This window comes from Lissotriton vulgaris, chromosome 6 (assembly GCF_964263255.1).
Source record: "Lissotriton vulgaris chromosome 6, aLisVul1.2, whole genome shotgun sequence".
In the NCBI taxonomy this organism is placed as follows: Eukaryota; Metazoa; Chordata; class Amphibia; order Caudata; family Salamandridae; genus Lissotriton; species Lissotriton vulgaris.
In genome coordinates this window covers 1,659,313,881-1,659,338,149 of record NC_141694.1, presented here as the reverse complement: position 1 = coordinate 1,659,338,149, position 24,269 = coordinate 1,659,313,881, and the positions used below count along the sequence as shown (strand labels likewise).

Here is a 24,269-nt window from a genome sequence, read left to right as displayed (position 1 = left end):
AGGCGCAAGCCGGACCCTGATCCGAAAGGAAGGTACCACAGGCAAAAATCCCTACAAAGATACGCAAGTCTCTTATAACAGTCCGTGAATCAGCGCTGCGGTGCGGCCACACCCTCACAAAGCGTGTGCATGAATCAACTGCTACTAAGATGTACTTATACGCAGTATCAGAAGAAAAAGGAAAGCAGTGATCTAAATAAACACACCCAAGGGGTTTATTAGAAATGTACAACTGTGTCTGGGGCGGACGCGAAGCTGTTGAAGGCTTAATCTGCTGACAAATGTCACATTGAAGGACATAATCACGCTTCTGTTTGTACAGCCCCCGCCACCAGAAACGTTGTTGTAACTGTGCTACAGTAGCTGAAGCGCCCGCATGTGCAGACGCAACACCTTCATGGGCTGCGGTAATCAGTGTAGGCCTGCGGTCCGCGTTGGGAAGTAACCTCTCACCAACGTCAGGAATTTTCACATACGGAACTTTATCAGGACTTAAGTGGTATGAATATTTCGAAGGGAAACCTTTTGGATATTTACTTCCCTTCTCAGTTGCAGCAACAGCTGCCAAGATATCATCATCAATCTTACTTTTTGAACGTGTAACTGCTGCAACCGAATATGTCGATACTGCAGATTTTGCTGCTTCATCGGCAAGCGAATTGCCAACAGCGTGGACTCCTACGCGCTGATGACCAAGAGTATGAATTACAAACACGAGGGGCAGCTGCTCTTTAAGCTCAGCCACTCGGACCCAGATCATTTTATGTTTTATTGTGCTACCCTTGGAATCACGAAAATCGTTCTGAATCCAAAAGAACAGGTTTTCATTGTAAGACTGGACACAGTAGTAAGAATCACTCATAATAAGAGTAGTCACACCAGGATCAGCGTACTCCAATGCAAGCATCAGGGCACGAAGCTCTGCCAATTGTGCGGTGCAGTCCCCTAGAGCCTGCGTGTGCACGACTCTGGACTTGAACTCATCATTCACCATGGCACCTACCACAAATGGCGCAAGCGGAAACGTATGCGTGCTTAGACCCATGCGCAACTTGCGCTGAACCATCAGTGTATATGATGCAATGGAAGTCCTCCAAAGGCCGCATAGCCAAAGGGGCAGGATGAACAAATTCATACTGCAAAAACTCCTGCGACTGTAAGGAGGCATAAAAAATAAACGTGACATCCGGAGATGTCAATGATGCTGCCCATTGTATCCACTGAGGGTGCAAAGCTTTAGAATTTGGTACATTGGCTTTCGTCACTGTCTCTAATGCAGGAAACGGCGTTACAACCAACATGCATTTTCCATGCGACAGTGCACGTTCCTTGAGAATCGCCATTTGCACTGCTGTCAAAACTTTTTCCACAGAGGAAAACCGCATTTCAGCCGAAGTGTACAAGTGTGACTTGTAAGCAATAGGTACTGTGCCTCCTTTGTTAAAAGTAAGGTACGTGAAACCCACTGCCCCAGGGATTATTTTTATCACCAGGTTGGTGTGGTTATCACGAGTTAGTAAGAATTTAGATTCTAGAAGATAAGCCTGCAAAGATTGCAAAATAGCTGAATGTTCCGGCAGCCAGCAAGATTTGGTAAAAGTTGGTTGTATCAAAGCATACCAAGGCTTGATACGCTGGGCATATTCGGGAATATATGTACGCCCGAAATTCAAAAATCCCAGCAAGGTGCGCATTTCTCCAAGAAGTGAGGAGCTAATCCTCTACCTTCATTGTTGAGCTCGTAGCCCAGGAACAACACTGTGAACTCTGCAATGTGTGACTTTGCAAAGTTGAACTTGTAACCAAAGTCCGCAAAGTTACAAATTATGCGGTCAACGCGACACAGATGCGTCCAAAGCTCGTCGTCTATGAGATAAATGTCATCCACATACGAACACGCAGCAGTGTCTATTCTCTCTAAGAGAGAGACTATACGGGCAGCAAACACGCCTGGACTATTCTTATAGCCCATAGGTAATCGTTTATACTGGCGTTGTTTGCCGTCACAGGTAAAACTGGTCCACTGGGAACTCAGTCCATCCAATTTGAGGGCAAAAAAAAGTTGGATATGTCTAGCATGGTTTTAAACCGTTTACGCACAAGACCATCGACAAGAGCAGAGCCGTGGGAATTTTGTACTGCACAGGTACGGCAATACGAGTTCAAATGCCGGTAATCCAATACCAAACGGTACGAGCCTTCAGGCTTGGTAACAGTAAAAAGAGGGTTATTCATCGGTGACACACAAGTTTCAATCACACCTTGATATTCCAATTGTTCAAGGATTTCCGCGACGGAAGCCTTAGCTTCACGTCGGATGAGATATTGAGGTTGAGGCTGTGGCATAGACTGCAAAGGAATCTCGTGGTGTGGGGAAAATGTATCCCAACCACACTGTGTATGGTACAGAGCCGGGGCAAGAGCCTTAGCCCACTCTTCTGCAAAATTCAGCGCATGCTCTTTCGAGACCGTGTGCCCGAAACTAGGGAGGATTACCTCCTCCCCTCTGGAGCTGCGATCACAAAAGGTGGGGGCCAGTCAGCCTCCGCTAACAAAATGTCATAGGTAGTCGTAAGATTTTCCCAAAATACCCCTTTGATGGTACGTTGCATGTCACCTTCAATTAAAGGACTATGTTATAAAGTCTATCAGGGGGAGCTACTCTAGATTCAGCTGTCTCCACAACAACATATCGGGCAGTTGCTGTCACCTTCAGTAGCGGACGCAGGGCCTCTCGCACTATGGTAATCTCCGTCGCGCTGTCCAGCAAGGTCAGAGCCCATGTCTGATTGTGAAGCTGTGTTCTCACTATCTGTGGCAAATCTCGCTGTTAAAGCAGCAACTTTCTTTTTCTGAAACTGGGGTCTTTTCGGTGTCGAATTGTCCTGCTTGCCTTTACTGTCTTTCGGGCGGGGCTGGTCGCGTCCCTGATGGCCACCCCGACCTCTGGCGCATACTCCACCACCGGTCGAGGAGGCCGATGAGTCCTGAAAAGAACGAGGAGAGAGTTGTTCAGAAACCTGAAAATGATCAGGAGATTTTATCATTGCGCGATCGCGCAAGTCATAAACACGTTCTGTAGGTGCAGGCAATGGAGATGCAGGACGAGACTCCTGTTTCTGTTGTTGTTGTTTACCCTGTTTTTGTTTTTTCAGCCAATTTTGCTTCTTAGACTTGGGCTGTTCGTAGGTCTCTAACTTCGGCCCTAAGGGTTGCTTTTTCTCCTTAGTGGAAAATGGCTTGACTCCCAAACTATTGCGGCCCACGGTCTTATAAGCCGCCACAATAATTCTTGGTAACTGTCCGGGTTTGTCGGCATCGGGTACAGCCTGCAAAGCATTTGGCACCTGAAAGCTCACAGCATCTCCCTTGACATTCGCAAGAACGAGATCCGAAACTACGTCAAAACTGCCGCAGAGGCGCATACCCAATTCAACCGTTGCCTTAGGTCCGTGCTCATCTTGAACACGCTTAACGACTGTCAGAAGGACAGTCATTGACGGTGTGCCGAAGCACCTTGTATATACTGCCGCAAAGACCTTACCCCATGACTCGCAGTCACCAGCTTCAGGGATCAAGACTTTAGGCATGCTAATTGTCAGAATCCTGTGTTTTTCACCAGGAGTCGTGTTAGGAAATACTGCTTCCAGCTGGTCAAACTTCTCGGCAAGCCAGAAAGGAAATCATCCTTATTCTGGGGGCGCTTGCCCATCACAGCGTTGACCATTACAGGACTAAGCTTCATTCCGCCCTGTCCGGCATGAAGGGCCGCACCACATGGGGCCTCGCCCAGGAGATTGCGGGTAATGTATTGCACTAACGACCTAATTACGCTAATTGCGACTACATGTAGTCGTCTTAACTCAGCAACAGTACACGCCCTGTGCTGAGGATGAGGTGTAAATCCAGCCAAAACAGGCCAAGTCGCGCCTGGAATGGACAAAGGACCTAACCTCGGTGCTGTCAAAGTGTGGGGTAGGACGCCATTAAACCAAATTCGGTGCTGCCAAGCGTTAATCGGAACTTCCTGTGTCCTATATGGAGCATATTCCAGAGGCACGGCAGTTGGAGTGTATGTGTCAAACACAGTGGTATTTGCATTCATAGCTGGGAAGGTCACCCACGAATAAATAATTTCGAAAGGGTAAGCCACCTCGGCACTCACTACCATAATCACGGCCATGCCATCCACGGTGACATTATAATTCTGCAAGTGATTGCGCACCGCAATGCGACTATGTTGCGGAATGTCCACCGCGGCCATAGTGACACAGAAATGCAAAAGTACAATAAAAAACTTTATAGCACAACTGGGTAGTAATTCAAGGAAACCGTTTTGAAAGAATCAAGCTTGAAAAGACCTATGTGAGTATAGGTAGGTTTGTCCGACACCACTGTTTTACGGAAACCATAGTGAAGGGTGTTAATGACCGATACAAGTACTACTCAAGTGTCATGTAATAAGACCACCAACGACCGGGCGCCATGTAGCAGGGATTCTGCTCCTACACGGAACTGTGGATAAAGACTTAGAACCTCAGTGAATTAGGGTGTTCCAAAACTCACCTTAGTATCCGAAATCCCCTACCAGACTAGCAATCAGTGTCTCATTGGTTCTTACCGACTCCCAATGATTTAGACAACCCAGAACATGGACTTAGAACACCTCAGGTGACGTGGAACACATGAACACTCTTTCGTTATACTAACATATCAATCCAGAACGAGGAGTAAATGAGGACATGTGCAAGTTTGAGATGTTTATTTCTAATGCAGTGTTCTCAAGCGCAGTATCTTAGCTAATACAAGCAAACATTTTTTAAGGAACAAGGTTAGCAGCATGGTTACTATTCCATAAAACACAAAGGGAGAAAGCATGTTAAAATGCTAAAGGAAAAAGGTCTAAATAGAACCTCAGTTTACCCTCCCTAGCTAGTATATTATATTATATCATATCTACAGAAGGTCTCTTTGGGTTTAGAAGGGCGGGCCCATACCTTTGGGTTCAGCAGAAATGGATCACATCATCTTCTGCACCAACTCTCTGCATGCGAATATTCATCAAGTGTCTAACTCATGCTCTGTGTAGTGCATTATTAATCGCGCCTAAAACCCAAAGTTGGCCACAGCTGCATATATATTATGTCTAGCCAGTGTGCTGATCAAACCGAACAACAAGCACTGTGTTGAAATAACCTTGAAGGCCTCGGCACTCACTGTACAGACATAGCTTACCAAGCAAGGCTGATATTATAAGCAAACATGTTATTCTCATGTGAAGCAAAATATTCAAGTAGGCGAAAAGCTTTAATAACAAAATGTTTCGTGTGCAGAGGCTGCAGAAAAGGAAAATGGCGTTTAAACTTCTAACACGCTCATGCTAACATAACACAGTGCAAAGGTGAAACCAAACCACATGACAGCATCAGAAACTAACCGCGACTGAGTGTGATTTATGTTTACTGTTTTGTTTTGCCCTGTTAGTTTCACTTAAGAATCACTTTCCTTATTAGGGATATCACAAACAAAGTCTCTTAAAACAGGATAAAGCTAGAGATGGATAGCATGAGAATAAGAGAAAAATATATCACAAGTTTCCACAAATAACCTTGCTCTCATATCCTTCCAGATCTAGAAAGAAAACACTAACGATTGGGTATTGTATTGTGTGTAAATTTTGCCTTGATATTTAATAAGGGGGACCGAGATTGAGTCACACAACTAGGAGTGGTAACAGGTATCATCGTTGTGGTCCTGATGAAAAGCCTTGGGGTAATGGCTTGAAACTGAGTGGTAACAGGTATCATCGTTGTGGTCCTGATGAAAAGCCTTGGGGTAATGGCTTGAAACATGTAGACCTTGAGATGCACACACAATCGTATGCCTTTCAATTCCCCCTTTTTTCACTATACCAGCAAGAGGTCAGAAGAAAATATTTGTTCCTCCTTAACCAGGTATTTTTTTACCTCTATATCAGACCCTCCCACTCTTATACCACCTAACTCTCCATAGTATAAGACTAAAGCACAAGTTACTACTTGTGTAACGATATATCTGTAAGAGACATTAGTTAGTGATAGATTCCTTACCTTAGAATATCCCCAGGCGTCAGACTGGATCCGGAAAGTTTTGCGTAGCAGTACCCTTGCGCGTCGGTAGGCGTCGTCTGCGGCTCCGCGTCCGTCGTCAGCGTCGTGATGACGTCGGAGTACTTAGACGCCGCCTCCGCGTGCTGACGTCAGTTCTTAGCCACAGCTTTTCCGCGCCAGAAGCGCAGAGCCATGACCGAAACCGACACTGGTGCCAAGAAACTAGGGCCCTGAAAGGGCATGACCTTAACCCTAGATATCGGTTCGCAGAACGGGGAGGATGGGTGGGTCGGTAAGGAATCTATCACTAACTAATGTCTCTTACAGATATATCGTTACACAAGTAGTAACTTGTGCATCTGAAAGAGACACGTTAGTGATAGATTCCTTACCTTAGAATAGATACCCCAGCAATACCATCCCCGTGGTGGTGGGTCTGCGAACCAATATTCACACCAGAAAGTCCCGTAGAACGGAACGGCCGAAGTAGCCGTCCCTCCGGACTTGACTGTCCAGGCAGTAGTGTCTTGCAAATGTGTACAACGAGGCCCACGTAGCTGCCTGGCAAATGTCCTGCAAGGGCACACCTCGGCCCAAGGCAGTTGTAGTGGCCGTGGCTCGAGTGGAATGAGCCCTCAGCCCAACAGGGGGTTCCTTCTTAGCTAAGGAGTAACACGCCTGGATGCACATGATAATCCATCGGGAAATGGTCCTCTTGTGCACCGCTTTCCCTTTCTTAGCGCCCGCGTACCCTACAAAGAGTTGATCATCCACCCGGAACTGGCGTGTGCGATCCAGATAGAACGAGAGCGCACGTTTTGGGTCCAGACGGTGGAGCCTCTCCTCCTCTCTCGAGGGGTGCGGAGGCGGAAAGAAGGTGGGCAATGTGATGGACTGCCCAATGTGGAAGGCCGTGACCACCTTAGGCAAGAAGGAGGGCCCAGTCCTCAAAACAACCTTGTCCGGATGGACTGAAAGGAAAGGAGGCCTACAAGAGAGGGCCTGGAGCTCACTCACTCTCCTGGCAGAGGTGATGGCTACCAGGAAGGCAGTCTTCAAAGAAAGAGGGCGAAGTGGACAATTATGAAGTGGCTCAAAGGGAGCGCACATCAGGAATGTTAGAACCAGGTTCAAGTCCCACTGAGGCATCACGAAGGGAACAGGAGGAAAAGTATGAGTGATGCCCTTCAGGAATCGATTTACGATAGGGGACTTGAACAAAGAAGGTTGGTCAGGCAGCCTCAGAAAGGCTGAAAGAGCCGAAAGATAGCCCTTGACAGAGCCCAGAGCAGAGCCCTGCTGGGCAAGAGAAAGAAGGAAGAGAAGGACCTCAGAGAGAGGGGCATTGAGGGGATCCACAGCCTTTGCTGTGCACCATGCCACAAATCTGTTCCACCTGCAGGCGTATACCGTCTTTGTGGAGGGACGCCTGGCTGCCAGAATGATGTTGCAAACTTCAGGAGGCAAGTCAAATGGCCTCAACTGTAGCCGCTCAATCTCCATGCATGGAGGTGGAGACTGGACAGGTTCGGGTGGAGGACCTTCCCCTGCTGCTGCGACAGAAGGTCCTCCTGAAGAGGCAGACGAACCGGGGGATCGACTGACAAACTGAGTAGCTCGGGATACCAGTACCTTCGTGCCCAGTCCGGAGCCACAAGGATGACTTGGGCCCGGTCACGCTTGATCTTCTTCAGCACTCTGGGCAGAAGAGGTATAGGCGGAAAGGCGTACAACAGACCGCGGCTCCACTCGCGACGAAAAGCGTCTCCGAGCCAGCGCCGCCTTGGAAATTCCAACGCGCAGAACTGATGACATTGCGCGTTCTCTTCGGTGGCGAATAGGTCTAACCAAGGCTCTCCCCATCGTAGAAAGAGGCCTTGCGCCACATCCGAGTGCAGACGTCATTCGTGATCCATCGAGCACCGACAGCTGAGTTCGCCCGCCCTGGCATTCAGAGAACCTGCCAGGTGTTGAACCACCAGAGTCACGCCCTGATGTTCCAGCCATTGCCAGAGGCGCAGAGCCTCCTGGCAAAGGGTCCACGACCCCACTCCGCCTTGTTTGTTGCAGTACCACATGGCGGTGGTGTTGTCGGTGAACACCTGCACTGCACTCCCTCGGACAGACGGGAGGAATGCTTTCAGTGCCAGACGAATCGCCCGCAGCTCCAACAGATTGATATGGAGCGGGACTCCGCCCGAGACCAGAGTCCTCTGATCTCCGCCTCTCCCAAGTAGCCTCCCCAGCCTTGGAGGGACGCGTCCGTCACAACTACGTGCTCCGGTTGGGGAAGGGAGAGGGATCTGCCGTTGACCCAATCGCGGTCCGTGAGCCACCACCGCAGCTGTCTCTCAGTGGCCTCCGAGATCAGGACATGGTCGGACAGGTTGCCCCGGTGCTGGGCCCACTGAAACTTCAGGTCCCACTGCAGAGCCCGCATCCGCCACCGTGCGTGATGCACCAGAAGGATGCAGGAGGCCATCAGCCCCAGAAGCAGCAGCGTCAACCTGACCGAAACCCGGGATAACGGCCTGAAGATCGGAATCAGGGCCTGTATATCCCGGACTCGCTGTTCGGGAGGGTAAACCCGAAACTGCGCCGAGTCGAGAACCGCTCCGATGAAAAGGAGCTTCTGAGAGGGGCACAGGTGTGACTTCGGCACATTGATGGAAAATCCCAGCCGGTGCAGGAGATCCGCCGTAGTCTGGAGGTGGTTGACGACTGCCTGGGGCGAGCCCGCCTTCAACAACCCGTCGTCTAGGTAGGGGAAGACTGAAACCCCTAACCTGCGCAGGTAAGCTGCGACCACCGCCATCACCTTCGTGAACACCCGTGGGGCGCTGGTAAGGCCGAAGGGGAGCACGGTAAACTGAAAGTGCTCGAGGCCTACCGTGAACCGCAGGTAACGCCGGTGGGCCGGCAGGACGGGGATGTGGAAATACGCATCCTGCAAGTCCAACGCTACCATCCAGTCTCCTGGGTCTAGGGCAGCCAAGACCTGAGCCAGTGTCAGCATTTTGAACTTCTCCTTCCGGAGGAAGCTGTTGACGTTCCTCAGATCCAAGATAGGGCGTAGGCCCCCTTTGCCCTTCTTGGGTACCAGGAAGTAGTGGGAGTAGCAACCACGTCCTACTTCTGGCCCAGGAACGCGCTCGATGGCCCCCTTGGCCAAGAGGGCCGAAACTTCCTCCTGCAGGAGCCGCAAGTGATCCCCCGATACGCGGTGGTGTTGCGGTGGCATGGCTTGAGGGGTCGTCTTGAAGGGGAGGGAGTAGCCCCTTCGGACGATCTGCAGCACCCACCTGTCCGAAGTGACTGTGCGCCAGTGAGAGTGGTGATGGTGAACCCTGCCTCCCACTGGCGTCACATGGGCCGAAAAGCACGGACTAGGAGGGTTTAGAGGCGGATGCTTCGGGGGCAGGTGTGGACTGGCTCCGCCTGTTTCCCCGACCACCTCCACGGCGGTTTCCACGGCCGCCGCCGCGCTGGACGACAGTTTGCGGCGATTGGCTGGCGGCACGTGTGGGGGTGCCCCTTCCTTGGCCACGAAAGGGGCGAACGGCACTCATTTGCTGGCGCGGGCCGAGAGGCCCAAGGACTTGCCCGTAGCCCTGGAGTCCTTAAAGCGCTCAAGCGCGTGATCTGCCTTGTCGCCAAAGAGGCGACGCCCATCGAACGGCATGTCCATGAGTGTATTCTGGACGTCTGCCGAGAAGTTGGCGGATCTCAGCCAGGCGTGGCGTCGTATCGCCACCGTCGTAGCCATCGCTCTGCCCAGCGAGTCAGTAGTATCCAGTCCGCACCTAATATTATACTTCGCTGCGTATGGCCCTCCAATAGGGCTTGGCCGAGTTTGGCCCGTACCTCCAACGGACACTCTGGCAGCACTTCCGCCACCGTTTCCCACAGAGAGTGGGTGTAACGGCCCAAGAGGCATGCGGTGTTGGAAGACCGCAGTCCCAAGCTGAGGGACGAGAACACCTTTTTGCCATAGGCCTCGTACCTCTTGGATTCCCGATCGGGGGAGCCGTCGGGAAGGCGGTCTGGGAGTTAGAGGCCTGGATAACCAGACTCTCGGGGTGGGGTGGATGGCCAGGAAACATGGGTCGCCCGGGGCCGGGCGGTGGCGTCTGGCCACGTTCCTATCCACAGGCGAACCTGTGGCGGGCCTGGACCAAGTGCCCAAAAGAACGTCCGTCAAGGCCTCATTAAACGGCAGCAGAGGCTCCACGGAGCATGACTGCGGCTTAAGGACCTCAGTGAGGAGGTTAGTCCTCACAGCCGCGACGGGGAGCTCAAGGCCCAAGGCCTTAGCAGCCCTCATCAACACCACACTATATGTAGCGCCCTCCTCCGATGCCATGGTCGGAGGAGAGACGAACCCAGTGTCTGGAGAGGTGTCCAGGCCACTGGCCTCCCCAAGGTCTCCTGTCCAGTCCATGTTAGACTGACATTCCCTTGTCAGAGGGTCCTCAGACCCCTCCCAATTCTCCTCGTCCCCCATCTCCTGACATTCAGGGTCATAAGTGAATGGGTTGGGTTCATAGGAACCCAGTGAGAGGAGGCATCGGGGGCGGCGCCGTCAGAGGACGACGCCGGAGGGGACACCACACGGACCGACGCCGGGGGGGTCGTAAGGTCCACCGGTGACGATCCAACGCCAGACGAGGGCCTAGCCGCGTCCTGCGGCGCCGGGCCCGAAGGCACCGACGACGCCGGGGCCGCTGTGCCCTGCGGCGCCGAGCCCGAGGGCACAGGCGGCGTCGGGATCATGGGGCCCTGCGGCGCCGGGCCCGAAGGCGCCGGCGGCGTCGAGGCCGAAGCACCCGACGGCGTCAGGGTCGCAGCCCCCGACCCACTAGGGCCCCCAGACGGGTTCACTGGGCCCGAAGGCGCCGCGGAACTTGTCAGAGAAGAAAGGGACCTCATGGCCATGAGGAAGCACTCGATCTCCTCCGGCGTCGCGTTCAGCCCAGGGACCGGGGGGTATGGGGCCGAACGCGGCGCCCACGACTCACGAGGAGCCGCGTGGGCGGTGTCACCCGAACCCCCGGCTGCATCGCGCGAGCGTCGGGGGGGAGTCGGAAGAGCGATGATGTCTCTTCGACTTCTTAGGCTTCTTACCTGACGACTTGGACCCGGAGGAGTGGCGCCGACTCCCGGAGCTGTGACGGCTCCGTCCCCGCGACCTGTCCCTCGACCTCCCGTGGGACCGGGACCGGGACCTCACACGGCGCGGGTCCGACTGGCGGATCTCGAGTCGCCTGCGGGACCGCTCCCGCCTGGCCTTCCTTGAGAGGGCCCGACAGTCGGAGCAGGCCTCGTCGTCATGGTCGACGCCCAAACACATCAGACACAAGCGATGGGGATCCGTAACCGACATGGTACGGTCGCACTCGTCGCAATGCTTGAAGCCAGGCATCCCTAATGGCACCGTCGGAGTCGTAAAGACTTCGAGATGGATCAAAAAGATCAAAAAGGTTAGTCAAAAAGTGACTAGGGAACTGCTCTTTCCAGATCTGCGCTGGCTGGCGCGGAAAAAAGAAGAACTGACGTCAGCACGCGGAGGCGGCGTCTAAGTACTCCGACGACGTCATCACGGCGCCCACGACGCCGACGATGGACGCGGAGCCGCAGACGACGCCTACCGACGCTCAAGGGTACTGCTACGTAAAACTTTCCGGATCCAGTCTGACGCCTGGGGATATTCTACGGTAAGGAATCTATCACTAACGTGTCTCTTTCAGATAGTGCTCCCACGTCTCCGTTGGTCGCAGCACGCCCCGGTCCGCTGTGGGATGGGAAGAACCCTATGATGAAGCAAGCCACCAAGGGAAATCTTGGTGGGTGAGGGTTATTTAAAGAAAACTTCCTGTTTTCTAACTAGAGAAAAAAAGTGGAAAGGTATTCTGAACAGTACAAATGGACGCTTTTTGTTTGTTATATTATGCACAGGAGGGCGAGTCCTCTGTTTTCTGACCTCTATCTCCCCCATTTTTGATTTATATGCGCCACTGGTGCGTCTCAAAAAGTGACTCACCGGCAGTGCAAGGGGCTTGTAAATAAGCCCCTCTGTCTTTAACCACATCGCTGTTACAGGAATTTTCCTGCTGTGCTGCTTGTTTATGAACAGGGTGTGGTCGTGACGGAACCATTCCGTCATCAGCACAGCTCAACCGTGACTGATGACGGAATGGTTCCGTCACCAGCATCGAAGGGGTTAAGAACTGAATAGGGTTCATACTTACAAGCTTTTTATCTATGAACTGCTGGTATATAATTTGGCCATTTCATTGCTACTAAGAAGGGATTGAAATGCAGTAGCGGAGCAATTGAAAGAAAAGTGGAGTGCAATATTTCTGTGAATTGGTTTGATATAACTTCTGTTGCAGCCAAAAGTATCCCTAAAGAATGAACCATTATTGTACTACTGTGGCAAAAGAAACACAGTCCTCTTTTGTGATTGCAATAGGGTTGCTAAAAATCTACATTTAAGTGAAGTGTCTAATCCACATGCACGTTTTAAAAGTAATCTGGGTCAGTGTGAGGCAAATTGTCTAACTATTATCACCCTCATCTCATTGAGGGTTGGTGTCAAGAGTATATAAATCAGACTCAAAATTGAAACTGGTAAACTTTAGTGATAATGGTAAATTTTCTGAAAATGGTTCGTCCTGACTATAAGTGTTAGAAATTGGGTTGATGGTAGACTAGGGTGTGAGCCCTGGTGTGAGGAGCAGACCAGGCATTGCAGACGTGTGGGTTGATACTTCGCATTTGCAGTCGTCTGCGGTGATCAAAGCATGCTGGGCAAAGAGACGGGCTGGCGGCAGCTCACACTGATTTTTGGTGCGCGTGGCACGGTTTCAGTGTGAATGGACATGTTTGCGGTCACAAAGAGCCCAAAAGAATGAATTAAAGATCTCAAGAGCCACACCAAGGGTCCAGGACCTCGCTGAAGATGGGACCAGGAGCTGGTTGGAAGCCTTTCATGTCACTGAGGCTCAGATCAGGCCAGCAGACTAGCCCATTGAGTCACTTTGGGATCCTGGGTTCAAGGTGAGATGCAGGTCCACTTCTTCCCCATGCAAGAGGGGGGCAGGCAGCAGGTCAGCACAGCAAGGCAGCAGCGCATTCAGAGTAGCAGTCCGGCAGAGTAGCAGTACTTTCAGCAGCACAGGAGTCCTTCTTCTTGGAAGAGTATTCACAAGTCCAGAAGTGTACTGAAGAGTTGGTTTCTAAGGTCCTTCTTTTATACACTGGTGCCCAGGAAGGTGGGAGAAGCTTCTTGACAGTGGCTTTGAAGTGCATGGAATTCCCTGCCTCTCCTGCCCTGGCTCAAAGCTCGCTGGAGTGACAAGGCAGGGTTATTAGGCCTTTCGTGTGGAAACAGGACATAGGCTATTCAGGTGTGAGGATGGACCCAGTTCCTCCCTCGGATCCTGCCAGTGATGGCCATCCAGTCACACCTAAGCTCACATTGTGTGTGGCTGCCTATGAGGAATACAAAAATCCTGACTGCCAACTACATCCAGTCATGTGAACAGAGGCAGGCTGTAGGCACCAAATGGCTAAGGCGAGAAAATGCAACTTTCTAAAAGTAGCATTTTAAGATTTTTAATTTAGAATCAAACTTCACCCTAAGTTAGGAATTTAAATTAGGATGTCAGGGACACCAAACATGAAACCTTTATCTCTTCCAATTAGGAAAATACATTTAGAACATGTAATAGGGCAACTTAAATGTTATCCTATGGGAGAGATAGGCCTTGAGGTAGTGAAAAACGAATTTACCTTTTTCACTACTAGGACATGTAAACTTAAAATTACATGTCCAGCTTTTTAAATACATTGCACCATGCCCTATGAGCTGTCCTACCCTAGGGGTGACATATATGTATTAAAAAGGAAGGTTATGGCATGGCAAAAGGTTTATTTTGCCAAGTTGAAATGAAAGTTTAAAACTGCACACACAGGCTATGTAATAGCAGGGCTACTTAAGTGGAAGGGCACAATCAGTGCTGCAGGCCACCTAGTAGCATTTAATTTACAGGCCCTAGACACATGTAGTGCCATTTTACTAGATTTATAAGTCCTCTTACCATGTTAAGAGGAGGGAGCACAAGCACGTTAGCACTGGTTAGGAAGCAACTCAAGACCTGGCTGTTCGAGCAGTAGCGGACCCCCCTCCCCTAGCGCCTTGAGACCCTCTGGGTGAGTAGTGCGCTATATAAATGCTTTGATTGATTGATTGATTGATTGGTTAGCAATGGTATAGTGAACAGAGTCCTAAGTCCAGCAAAAACGAATTAGGTTAAAAATAGGAGGAAGGCAAAATGTTTGGGGGTGACCATACAGAGAAGGCTAGATCCAACAATGAGCAACTCCTTTTTTTTAGCTCTACTATTGAAGTCTTCATTAAAGGCACATGTGATGCCAAGACTACTGATACAATTGGCTACAGGAAAACCGATGCCGACCTCTAATGTACTAAACTGTGTATCATAAACAACTTAATAGAAAAAATGCCTTCTCGGAGCATGATGAAGCACTGTACAACTGCAAAACTATATACAAGAAACTAACTAAGTCGCTGCCTCTAGATCAGGGGTCTCCAAACCGGTCCTGGAGGGCCGGATCCATGCCAGATTTTTAAAATAACTACATGTATCTCAATGGGGATATCCAAAAAATCTGGCATGGATCCGGCCCTCCTGGACCGGTTTGGAGACCCCTGCTCTAGATCATGGGTCCTCAATCCTCTCTGTAATAAGAGTTACTGGTTTTCAATGAAAGTCATCCTGAGCTCCTAATCATATCAATGTTTTATTAGTAACTACATCAAATAGGATTACATTAGTACCCGCCTTATGCTTGATTACCAGTAGTAATCATGGTAGCTGCAACGTTCATAGCGCCAATGTAATATTAGTAATAAGTCTCCCATCAGTCACATGATTTATGAGGGGCGTGGCTTAAGCGCCGACCGGGATGGTTGCGTGAGCGAGTGGCTCCGCGCCGAGTCCCGCTATCATCCTGAGAAACTTGCCCTCGGCGCCCATGGAGGCGTGAATCGGTGGCGTGAGGGGTCGCTGTCCCGGAGGGGAGAGTCTGGACCCCGTCGGGACCCCGGGAGACGCACGTTGCCGGACCTCGGAGCCTAGACGGTCTCGATCGGCGGACAAAGGCAAGATGGCGGCGCTGGCGGCTCGGGAGCATTAGAGGCAGCGCTCCTGGACGAAGCAGGCTTGCTGGAGGCTGCTGGGCAGAGCGAACAGAGCGAACGGAGAAGTGATCCGAGGCGAGGACCGTTGGAGTTGATCCGGGAGCGGCGGTGGCACTCCGCGGCTGGGGTCCGGTGAGAGCAGTGCCCCTCCCCCTCCCGCTTCCCCGAGCACTGGCGAGAGGGCCTGGCGTCTGACTGTTTCCCCCCCAGGTGGCAGCGCTGATAGCCTGCGGGGGCTGCTCGCCGGCGGAGCTGCTGGGGCTGGGCTGGCTGGCGGGACCGGCAGTAATAGTGGGGCTCGATTTCCCGGCTGCAGAAAGTTGAGAGGAAACAACGGAAGCCACGGACTGTGAGGCGGTTACGGCATTGGGCTCGGATCCGACCTCCCACGGATCCTGAATGCCCGGGGGGCGGCCGCTGTTGGGATTGCTCGGTGTGCCTGGCAGCCGGCGGCGAGGTCGGCCCAGCTGGAGGTCCTGAGGCATTGGGCTGGTGAGGCGGAGGACAGAGAGCGGAGCAAGCTACAAAATACGCTGCAGAGTGCTGGTTTGCGCAGTGAGCACGATTAGCCCTGGACTACACCTGCCTGCCCCTTTTTGGAGGTGCGCACTGGGTTTGCTACCCTGGCCCTTGCGGTTCCTGGAGGCGCTGTGTGAGTGTTGGTGGCGCTAAGCAGTATACGGCCGTGGAACAGAGGTAGGCGGCTGTGCGCAGAAGGGGGCCTGAGAGTGTAATACGGGCAGGCTGGCTCTGTAGCAGTGCTTGCTGGCCCCATTATCGTCTACCATCGGGTAGTGCCGGGAGGTGCCTGGTACGGGGCGGACAGTGGGGTCGCTACGGCGAACTGTGATCGGTGGAGGCGGCCCGAGTGGCGCATCTTTCACAATTAAGATGGCCGCGCTGGATGCTGGCTTCGCTGCGCCACAGGGGCAGGAAGGCGGGAATGCCTTGGCCCAGGATGGCGGTGCTCAACCCCCATTGGAGGCCTCACCGCAAGAACAGAGGCTGAACCAGCGCCTTGACGCTATACTGGAGGTGATCGCTGCTACAAAGGAAACGTTGCATCAGGACATTGCACAGGTGGCGACGGGGCTGGGCCTACTGAGGGCGGACCACGCCAAGCTCTCTGATAGAGTGAAATCGAACGAGCAACTGCTTCAGGACCTGAAACCGGCGGTGGTCACCGCAGAACAAACTGACGGATATCATCGGCCGTCTGGCGCTCCTGGAGCGACGAGCGGAGGACGCGGAAAGTCGTAACCGGAGGAACAACGCGAGGGTGGTGGGGCTTCCGGAGAAAATTGAGAAAGGTGATGCAGTGTCCTATATGGAGAACTGGTTCCGAACAGTTGTGGCGCCGGAGGGTCTGTCTCCCTTCTTCTCCCTGGAGAGAGCGCATAGAGTGCCTGCCAAGCCGCCCCTGGAGGGCCGACCGCCTCGGCCGATGGTGGTCAAATTGCTGCACTATAAGGACCGTGATCTGTTGATACAGAGGGCAAGATCCCAGGGTCCCTTCCAGGTGGACAATAGCAGTGTCACGATCTTCCCGGACTATACGCACGACGTTCAGAAGAGTAGAGCATCCTTTTTATCAGTGAAGAAGGAGCTGAGAGAGGAGGGGATCCAATACTCCTTGCTTTTCCCTGCCAAGCTGAGAGTGATCCTTGATGATAGGACCCACTTCTTTCAAACTCCCGACGAGGCATGGTCGTGGCTTGAACTTTATCATGCGGGGACGGATCGTGCACACAGAGACGGCAGGGATCGGCAGAAGCCAGTCCGGCTCAGAAAGTCACAGCGCATCTGCTCCCGGAATAAGCTCAAAAGGGCCGAGCGAGACGCACAAATGCTGGCCGACAGGAAGGGTGCGTTGGCGGCTACAGCAACCATCACAGGGTCGCAGCAGGAGAAAACATCTGGAGGATCGGGATCGGAGGGGGAGAAGACCGGTGGAGACGACTCGGATGTTGGGGGTGCGAGGGGGCCGGCGGTCACACCGCAAACTGCGGATGGCTTGTTTACCGAGTGAGGCCTGAGACTACTGAACAATTCCGGGGTGCCTGTCAGCACGGACTCTCCAGATCTTTATTGGACTGCCAGGTATGGGGCTGGATGAGCAGTTTGGGACTGCGGGCGCGGGGTGGTAGCTCTGCCGCCCTGGTGCAGTGCTCCATCGACCTCTTGAGGCCCTTAAGGCCTTCTGTGGTGACGACCACAGGTTAGTGTGATGTGTGGGGTGTTAAAGGTTTGGAACCGGGCTGAAGCTGGGTTATTAGGTCCTGTCCTGGGGAGGGGGGTTTGGGGAGTTATGGGGAATGTTTTGAAGGGGGTGTACAATTGCTGCAATGCGGGGGTCATTTGTTGGCTAGTGCCACTGTGTAGAAAAGTACTTCATGGGGACGTTACCTAACTTGAAATGTGTTACATGGAATGTCCGTGGTATTCGTACGATGGTGAAACGTCATAAGGTGCATGCCTACTTAGTGAGGAGAGGCGTTCAGATTGCAATGCTTCAGGAAACTCACCTGACTAAGAAAGAGTGTGGGGCCTTACAGAAGAGGTGGCGGCGTCAGGTATTTGGCACGACATACTCAGCATGGCGGTGGCGACTGAGACGGAAAGACTGCGGTGCTATGATTACAAGTTGTATGTTGTTAAGGTGCATGAGGAGCGGGATAAAGTGGGCACGCTCCTTGCCAAGCTAGCTGATCCAGGACCTAGGGGGTGCCCGGTCATGAGTATAAGACGCGAGGATGGAGAAGTAGTCTATTCTCAATCAGCGGTACTGGCGCGCTTCCAGTCCTACTATACGGGATTGTACGAATGCCACTTGGAGGCCGAGGCCTCGGAGATAGGTGAATACCTGGATCCGACCCCATTACCGATGATGGATAACGAGGAGGCGAAGGAACTGGGGGGCCCCATCACTTTAGCCGAGATAAGGGGGGCAATTAAACACATGGCGCGGAACAAAACACCGGGGGTGGATGGGTTACCGATAGAATTCTACGCCAAATTCGTTGATATATTGGCACCCAGATTGTTGACGGTATACGCGGAGGCGAAACAGGTGGGGTGTTTACCTGAGTCCATGAGGGAGGCACTGGTGGTGCCGCTGTTGAAGCCGGGCAGGGACGCGTTATTCGTGACCTCTTGCCGCCCGTTGTCAATGCTAACGGTGGACTATAAGATCTTGAGTCGCATCCTGGCTACCAGGCTCCTGCTGCAGATGACCACCCTAGTGCATAGGGATCAAGCGTAATTCATCCCGACCAGGAGCACCTCGATGAATATTCGCCGTTTGATCCGAGTTATGGATGGTGCTGAAGCATCAGCCCGGGATCCCGTGGTATTAGCAGTTGATATCGAAAAGGCGTTCGATTGCCTCGAATGGGACTACCTGGATGGAGTGCTGTTGAAGTTTGGGGTTGGGGAGGGGTTTCGGAGTTGGACGAGAGTGCTTTATTCGTCGGCGAGGGCGAGAGTGCGACTGGGGCCCATAGTGTCTACGGCCTATCCGGTTTGTAGGGGAACGCGACAGGGCTGTTCGCTGTCTCCTCTGCTCTTTGCTTTGGCGATGGAACCGTTGGCAGCTCAGGCACGATTGGGCGCCGTGTATAACGGGATAGCGCAGGGGCCTGAGTCGCACTACATATCGCTATACGCCGATGATCTGTTATTGTACCTGGCAGATCCTGGACGAGCTCTAGAGGGTGCGGTGGACATGCTGAGTAGATTCGGGCGGCTGTCGGACCTCAGGGTGAACTGGACCAAGACCTGCATATTCCCATTGCGGAAGAGTACGCTCTGCCCACAGCTTACAAGAGAGGTGGTGTGGGAACCTTCCTGTTTCACCTACTTAGGGGTGCGCATCTACCATGAGGCGACGGACCTCTTGGAGGGGTACGTGGAGCGCTGTATTCGTGCGCTGAAGGGTTGCATGGACTTCTGGGCCTCCCTCCCTCTATCCGTGTTGGGTCGGTGGCACTGTTGAAGATGGTGGCACTCCCGCGGCTACTCTATTATTTTCGAACGCTACCAGTATGGATCCCGCAGAGGCTCTTTCGAGAGCTGAAGACATTGGTAACCGGCTTCCTCTGGGGCCACGGACGGCGCAGGGTAGCACTGACTACTCTGACTAGGCCCAAGACCGAAGGGGGATGGCCGTCCCCGACTTTGAGTTATATTATCTGGCAGCACAACTCCAGGTATTAACACAGAATGTAGCCAGAGAATTTAGGGGTCCTGGCCACGACCGGAAATTGGCATCCAGAGATATGTTTTGTCCTATATCATCATGCAACAGAAACTGGATGTGAAGGAGCTTACGATGGAGGAAAAGACGCTTAAATTATGTTGGAATAGGAGTTTGAAGAGAGCAGGGAAAGATCGGCCATATGCACCGGAGATACCGCTGGGAATGTTGACTGCGCTACCACATGGGGGCGATTGGTCCCAATTGTTGACGTGGGAGGAGCTGGGCCTGCAGATGGTGGGAGACCTCTATATTGATGGGATGTTGGTCCCCTATCAGACGTTACAGGAGCAATTTGGCCTACCAGACGGAACCTTCCTACTGCATGCGGCGGTGGTGGCAGCGATACTGGAGGGGGGGGGGGCTGACAGAGCCGGAGGTGACCATGGCATGCCAGTATGTGGTAATGGCAGCGGGCACCGTCAAAGCAGTGACTTGCCTCCATACCAGAATGTTGAATGAGGGACTGGCGCCCTTGTTGGCACTAAAGTCGCGATGGGAGGTCAGCATAGGCAAACCCATACCGGATACCATCTGGAGCCAAGTGTTGCGTCGGACCTGGAAGGGAACGAGGAACGCGCGATTTCAGCAGGTGCATTTTTTCATTGTCCATAGGGCGTACTTGACCCCGGAGAGGTTGAGTCGGCACTTCCAGGTGCTTGACGCCGTGTGCCCGAGATGCTTGGCTCCGGAGGTAGATCTGGATCACCTACTGTGGGGATGCCCGAAGTTGGGGGGATACTGGCCGGAAGTGGGGGAGCTCCTGAATGCTGTCACGGACAGGGAGGTAGACTTTGATATGGCGGCGTGCCTGCTCCTCTGGTTTCCGCATACTAGGAAGACTAAAATAACGAGCAAATTTATTGATTTGGGGATCATGCTGGCACAACGCGAAATAACTTGGCATTGGAAGTCCAAAGAGGGCCCGTCAGTGAGGAGATGGAGGAATGAGCTGTTGAAGTGGTCGGGCTGCGAGAGTGTGATCAGGATGCATCAGGCAACTAGGACTGGCAATGAGAAATGCCTGGAGCTGGCGAGGTCCTGGGAGTTAGTGGTTCAAGCGTTGCGGGACTATATGACGGACGATGCAGAGGGAGAGTAGAGTGAGGATAGTATTCCATGTGGATCGAATGTTTGTGTATGGATCCTGATGGGTGGCGTACCTCAGCGCTAGGAAGGATTGTGGGTACCCGCATTAGCAGCAGTTGAGGGGGGAGGAGGGAGGGGGGGTGTTCGTGGGGTAGGTGGTTCGGTACCGCGAAGCAGTCTGTTAGACCCAGATGAGCCAGGAAGGAGGTGGACAGGAATTGTTGGGAGCGAACAAGGACGCAGCCTGGGGCTCGACAGTGCGGGGGGGGGGGGTTGAGGGGTAAAAGCAGATACTACACGACATAACTGACCTGACGCCCCGAAAGGGCACACACTGAGGCATCTACCGGGGAACGGGAATTTGACGCGCCGCCCTGCCTCCGGGATGTGGGCTAATTGGCTGTGTAATGTATTTCTGTCATGTTAACTGTCGGGATGCCACAAGTGTACTGGTTGGTCTATTGAGTCATCTTGTCTCTAATTCTGCAATAAAAATATATTTACAAAAAATAAATAAAAATCAGTCACATGATTTATCCTGATATTACCTGCTCATGCCTCTGTCACGGCCTCCATGCACAACCGCCATTGTCAGCCCACTGCTTGCCGCATTAAATTTAAAGCTCTAGCACTCTCTTATAGAGCATGTGAGCATAAAGGCCCTGGCTATCTGAGGAAGAGATTATTCTCTATCTTCAGCTGAGAGCACTCGGGTCCAATGAGCAAAAACATTTATGTGCTCCAAGGCTAAACATGACAAGGAAAGGTGGACACTCCTTTTCCTACCTGACTGCCAATCTCTGGAATTCCTTACTACTTACCCTTCGCTTCTCACCCTCTGAACTTATTTTCCGTAAACTGCTGAAAACATACCTGTTTGATAACTAGGCTCTATTTTACAGGGTGGACGAATCCCTCAGCACATCTCAGTACGGCTAGTGCTGGGACCCTCTTCAGAGGCAGCTATGAGCTTTATAAATTTCAGCTATAAAAATATTTAGGAAATCCAGCCAGAATGCACACATTTTCCTCTCGAGTACACGTTTCAATTTTGGTATGTATATATAAAGATAACCAATCAAAAGGTTGTAATTTAGTGTGCAGTGCTGCACACACGAAAGCTACTTACAAGTAGCTGGAGAGGTGCAAGTAGATCACGAGCTACTCGTTGGAGAAGCCTGTCTCGCTCCTTGCTGGAAAACATCTGACTGTTACAAATAAACATATTGTTGCCTTGTGTTTTTTGACAGATAATATTGTTTTTCAGAGCCTAAACAGTGCACAGGAAATTAGCCACACACGCAAATATACTTTAATTTTGCTTTTTTTCCAAAGAGCGTTGCTTTGTCTTACTTGCAGCATTCTTTGCATGGAAAGATGGTGGTGGGGTCGGTCTCCCCGCTGGTCGTGCTGTGCGCCGGGGAGCTTTTGACAGAGTAGTACCCGCTCTGTGGGGCTGGTTTGTGCTTGACAGCAGAAGCGACAGGAGAGGTTTTTGGCACCTGATTTGTGCCCCCGTGTATTCGGGCATGGCCATTCAAAGCCTGTCTGGAACTGAATATCTGAAACAGAATTAAAGAGCAAAGATTAACTAGAATACATAATGACACGTAAAAGGAGCGCACACTTTCTCCACCGACCTACTGCACAATTAAAAATTAGGGCTCCCGGTTTTATGGTATTAATTTAATTTAACATCTCCGTCTGTATTAATCCATATTTATTTTTGGCCCATCTAATTGGTATTTATCCATGTTTATTTTATGTTTCAAGAATAAATGTAGCTGTAAAATTGTATATTTCTATATTTATATAACTATCCGACGTGCATCCAAACATGGATGCCTGTCACGTTTTAGCAAACTAAGCAGCCATGTATAACAAGAGACTGCACTCACAGGTACATATTAGCACCATACTACAAATAGATGTTAAAATATGCCTGTATTTAAGGAAATCTCATCCTGTATTTTAACCCTCCATGCTATCTGCCTGCTCAGCTGTTGCCTAGAATTCATGAAAGACAGCATGGAGAGTTGCTCACAAGAAGCACCATTTCAGTATTTTTCTGCTTTTAAAAATAAATACAGTTAGGAAACACATTGCTTTCTTTCTGTATTTATCTGTAAAAATCAGTAAAAAAACGGAAAACCGGAAGCCTTATTTAAAATCAAGTAGAAACTAAGGATAAACAAACTAAACACTAGAAAAAGGGAGGCCCTGCTGAAAGAGTGAGGGGGCCACACGTGTCTGACAGATGCAGACAGAACATACTGACATCCATGATAACATACACAGCAACATACCTACAGACATCGCGCACACATACACTCCAACAAATAAAGGCACATACACAGATACACAGAAGAATCCATACTGGGAGAGGCCATGAACTATGACGTCACCCCCAAGTCCGGGCTAAGTCCCTTAACACGGTGGGGTTTGCTGTACAAGAGCTACACCCAACCCCAGCAGGGTAATGTTGTAGAGAGCCAGTGCCGGCACTGGCTTATTTAACGGTGGACACACAGTGCAGTGGTATCAATTAAAACGCATTTCCGAAAGCAGGGCATGACCTTTTGCAATGCCCCCCAACCAAAAATGGGGGGAGGGGGGGGGGGGGGGTGATGGGAAGTCGTTTTGGTGAACGTAATGTTTTTCTTGAAAATGGAAGTCGGAAGCGAGTGTTGACAGGTACGCTTGATTTATAGCGAGAGCAGCGGCATGTAATGTAGTGTTTGTAGCGTAAGGAGGGGGTGCAAGTGTAATGCGAAGAGCAGGGAATGTGATGTTCGAGCAAGTGAGTTTAGAGAGTGTTTGTGGTGTTGAGCTAGAGAGCTGTGAGGGGGTTGATGGTAGCACGAATGAGAGGATGTGTGTGTACGATAGAGAGCAGGTTTGAATGTGAGGTGTGGATGTATTGGGGGAGTAGGGTGACGAGTGTGAGGGACAAGGCATTGAGAGTTGTGAATGAAATGGGTATAGGAGAGGAGGGGTGGTGATTCTAGTTATTTCAGTTTTAATTTAACATTACGGATATTTGGAAAGTTATGGGGACTCATGAGTGGCATGTTCCGTGGGGTTGATAACACAGAACATGAAAATGTTTATAACAAAAAGGATGTGTTTCACAAAGTGTGGATTTAAAAGGAAGGAAGATGAGAAATTCGGATTAACATTGGTTGAAAATGAAGTATAATTGGTTGATATGAAGGATTAGTGTAATCATATTACTTAGCTGTGCGACTGGATTGGTGCGACAGGGTCGCACCACACTACCCGAGCTTTTGGCATGCCCAGCAATAATTTCCCGTATAGACAGGTAGGATGGCCTTCCCAGTCATGGTTAGGAAAGGGTGCGGCGATGTCACTCCCTTTTATTATTTTTTAACCAGGGAGCTGAAACTTGCACAGTGTATTCCTTCTTGTCACTCCTTTACTAAGGGCAGGAGGCTTCTTTGGCCCACACCCAACCGGCCCAAGGGGAAGGAGTAAGGAATTAAGCTTCTAAATGATATTTTTCAATGGGGGGCTCCGAACTGAACATGGTTTTGTTGCCCATCCAGCGTTCAAGAGCTGGGAGGGCTGTCTGGCCAACCCTCTTGCCATA

At 51.4% G+C, this 24,269-nt stretch overlaps 1 protein-coding gene across 1 annotated transcript in view; it reads right to left on the bottom strand.

Moving 5' to 3' along the window:
* Nucleotides 1-24,269, bottom strand: part of TRERF1 (transcriptional regulating factor 1) — a 635,163-nt gene that overhangs the window by 37,685 nt on the left and 573,209 nt on the right. Inside the window, exon 16 of the mRNA XM_086927823.1 lies at nucleotides 22,013-22,221. Within this exon, the coding sequence (XP_086783949.1) occupies nucleotides 22,013-22,221 (209 nt within the window). The remainder of the gene's footprint in view (nucleotides 1-22,012; nucleotides 22,222-24,269) is intronic.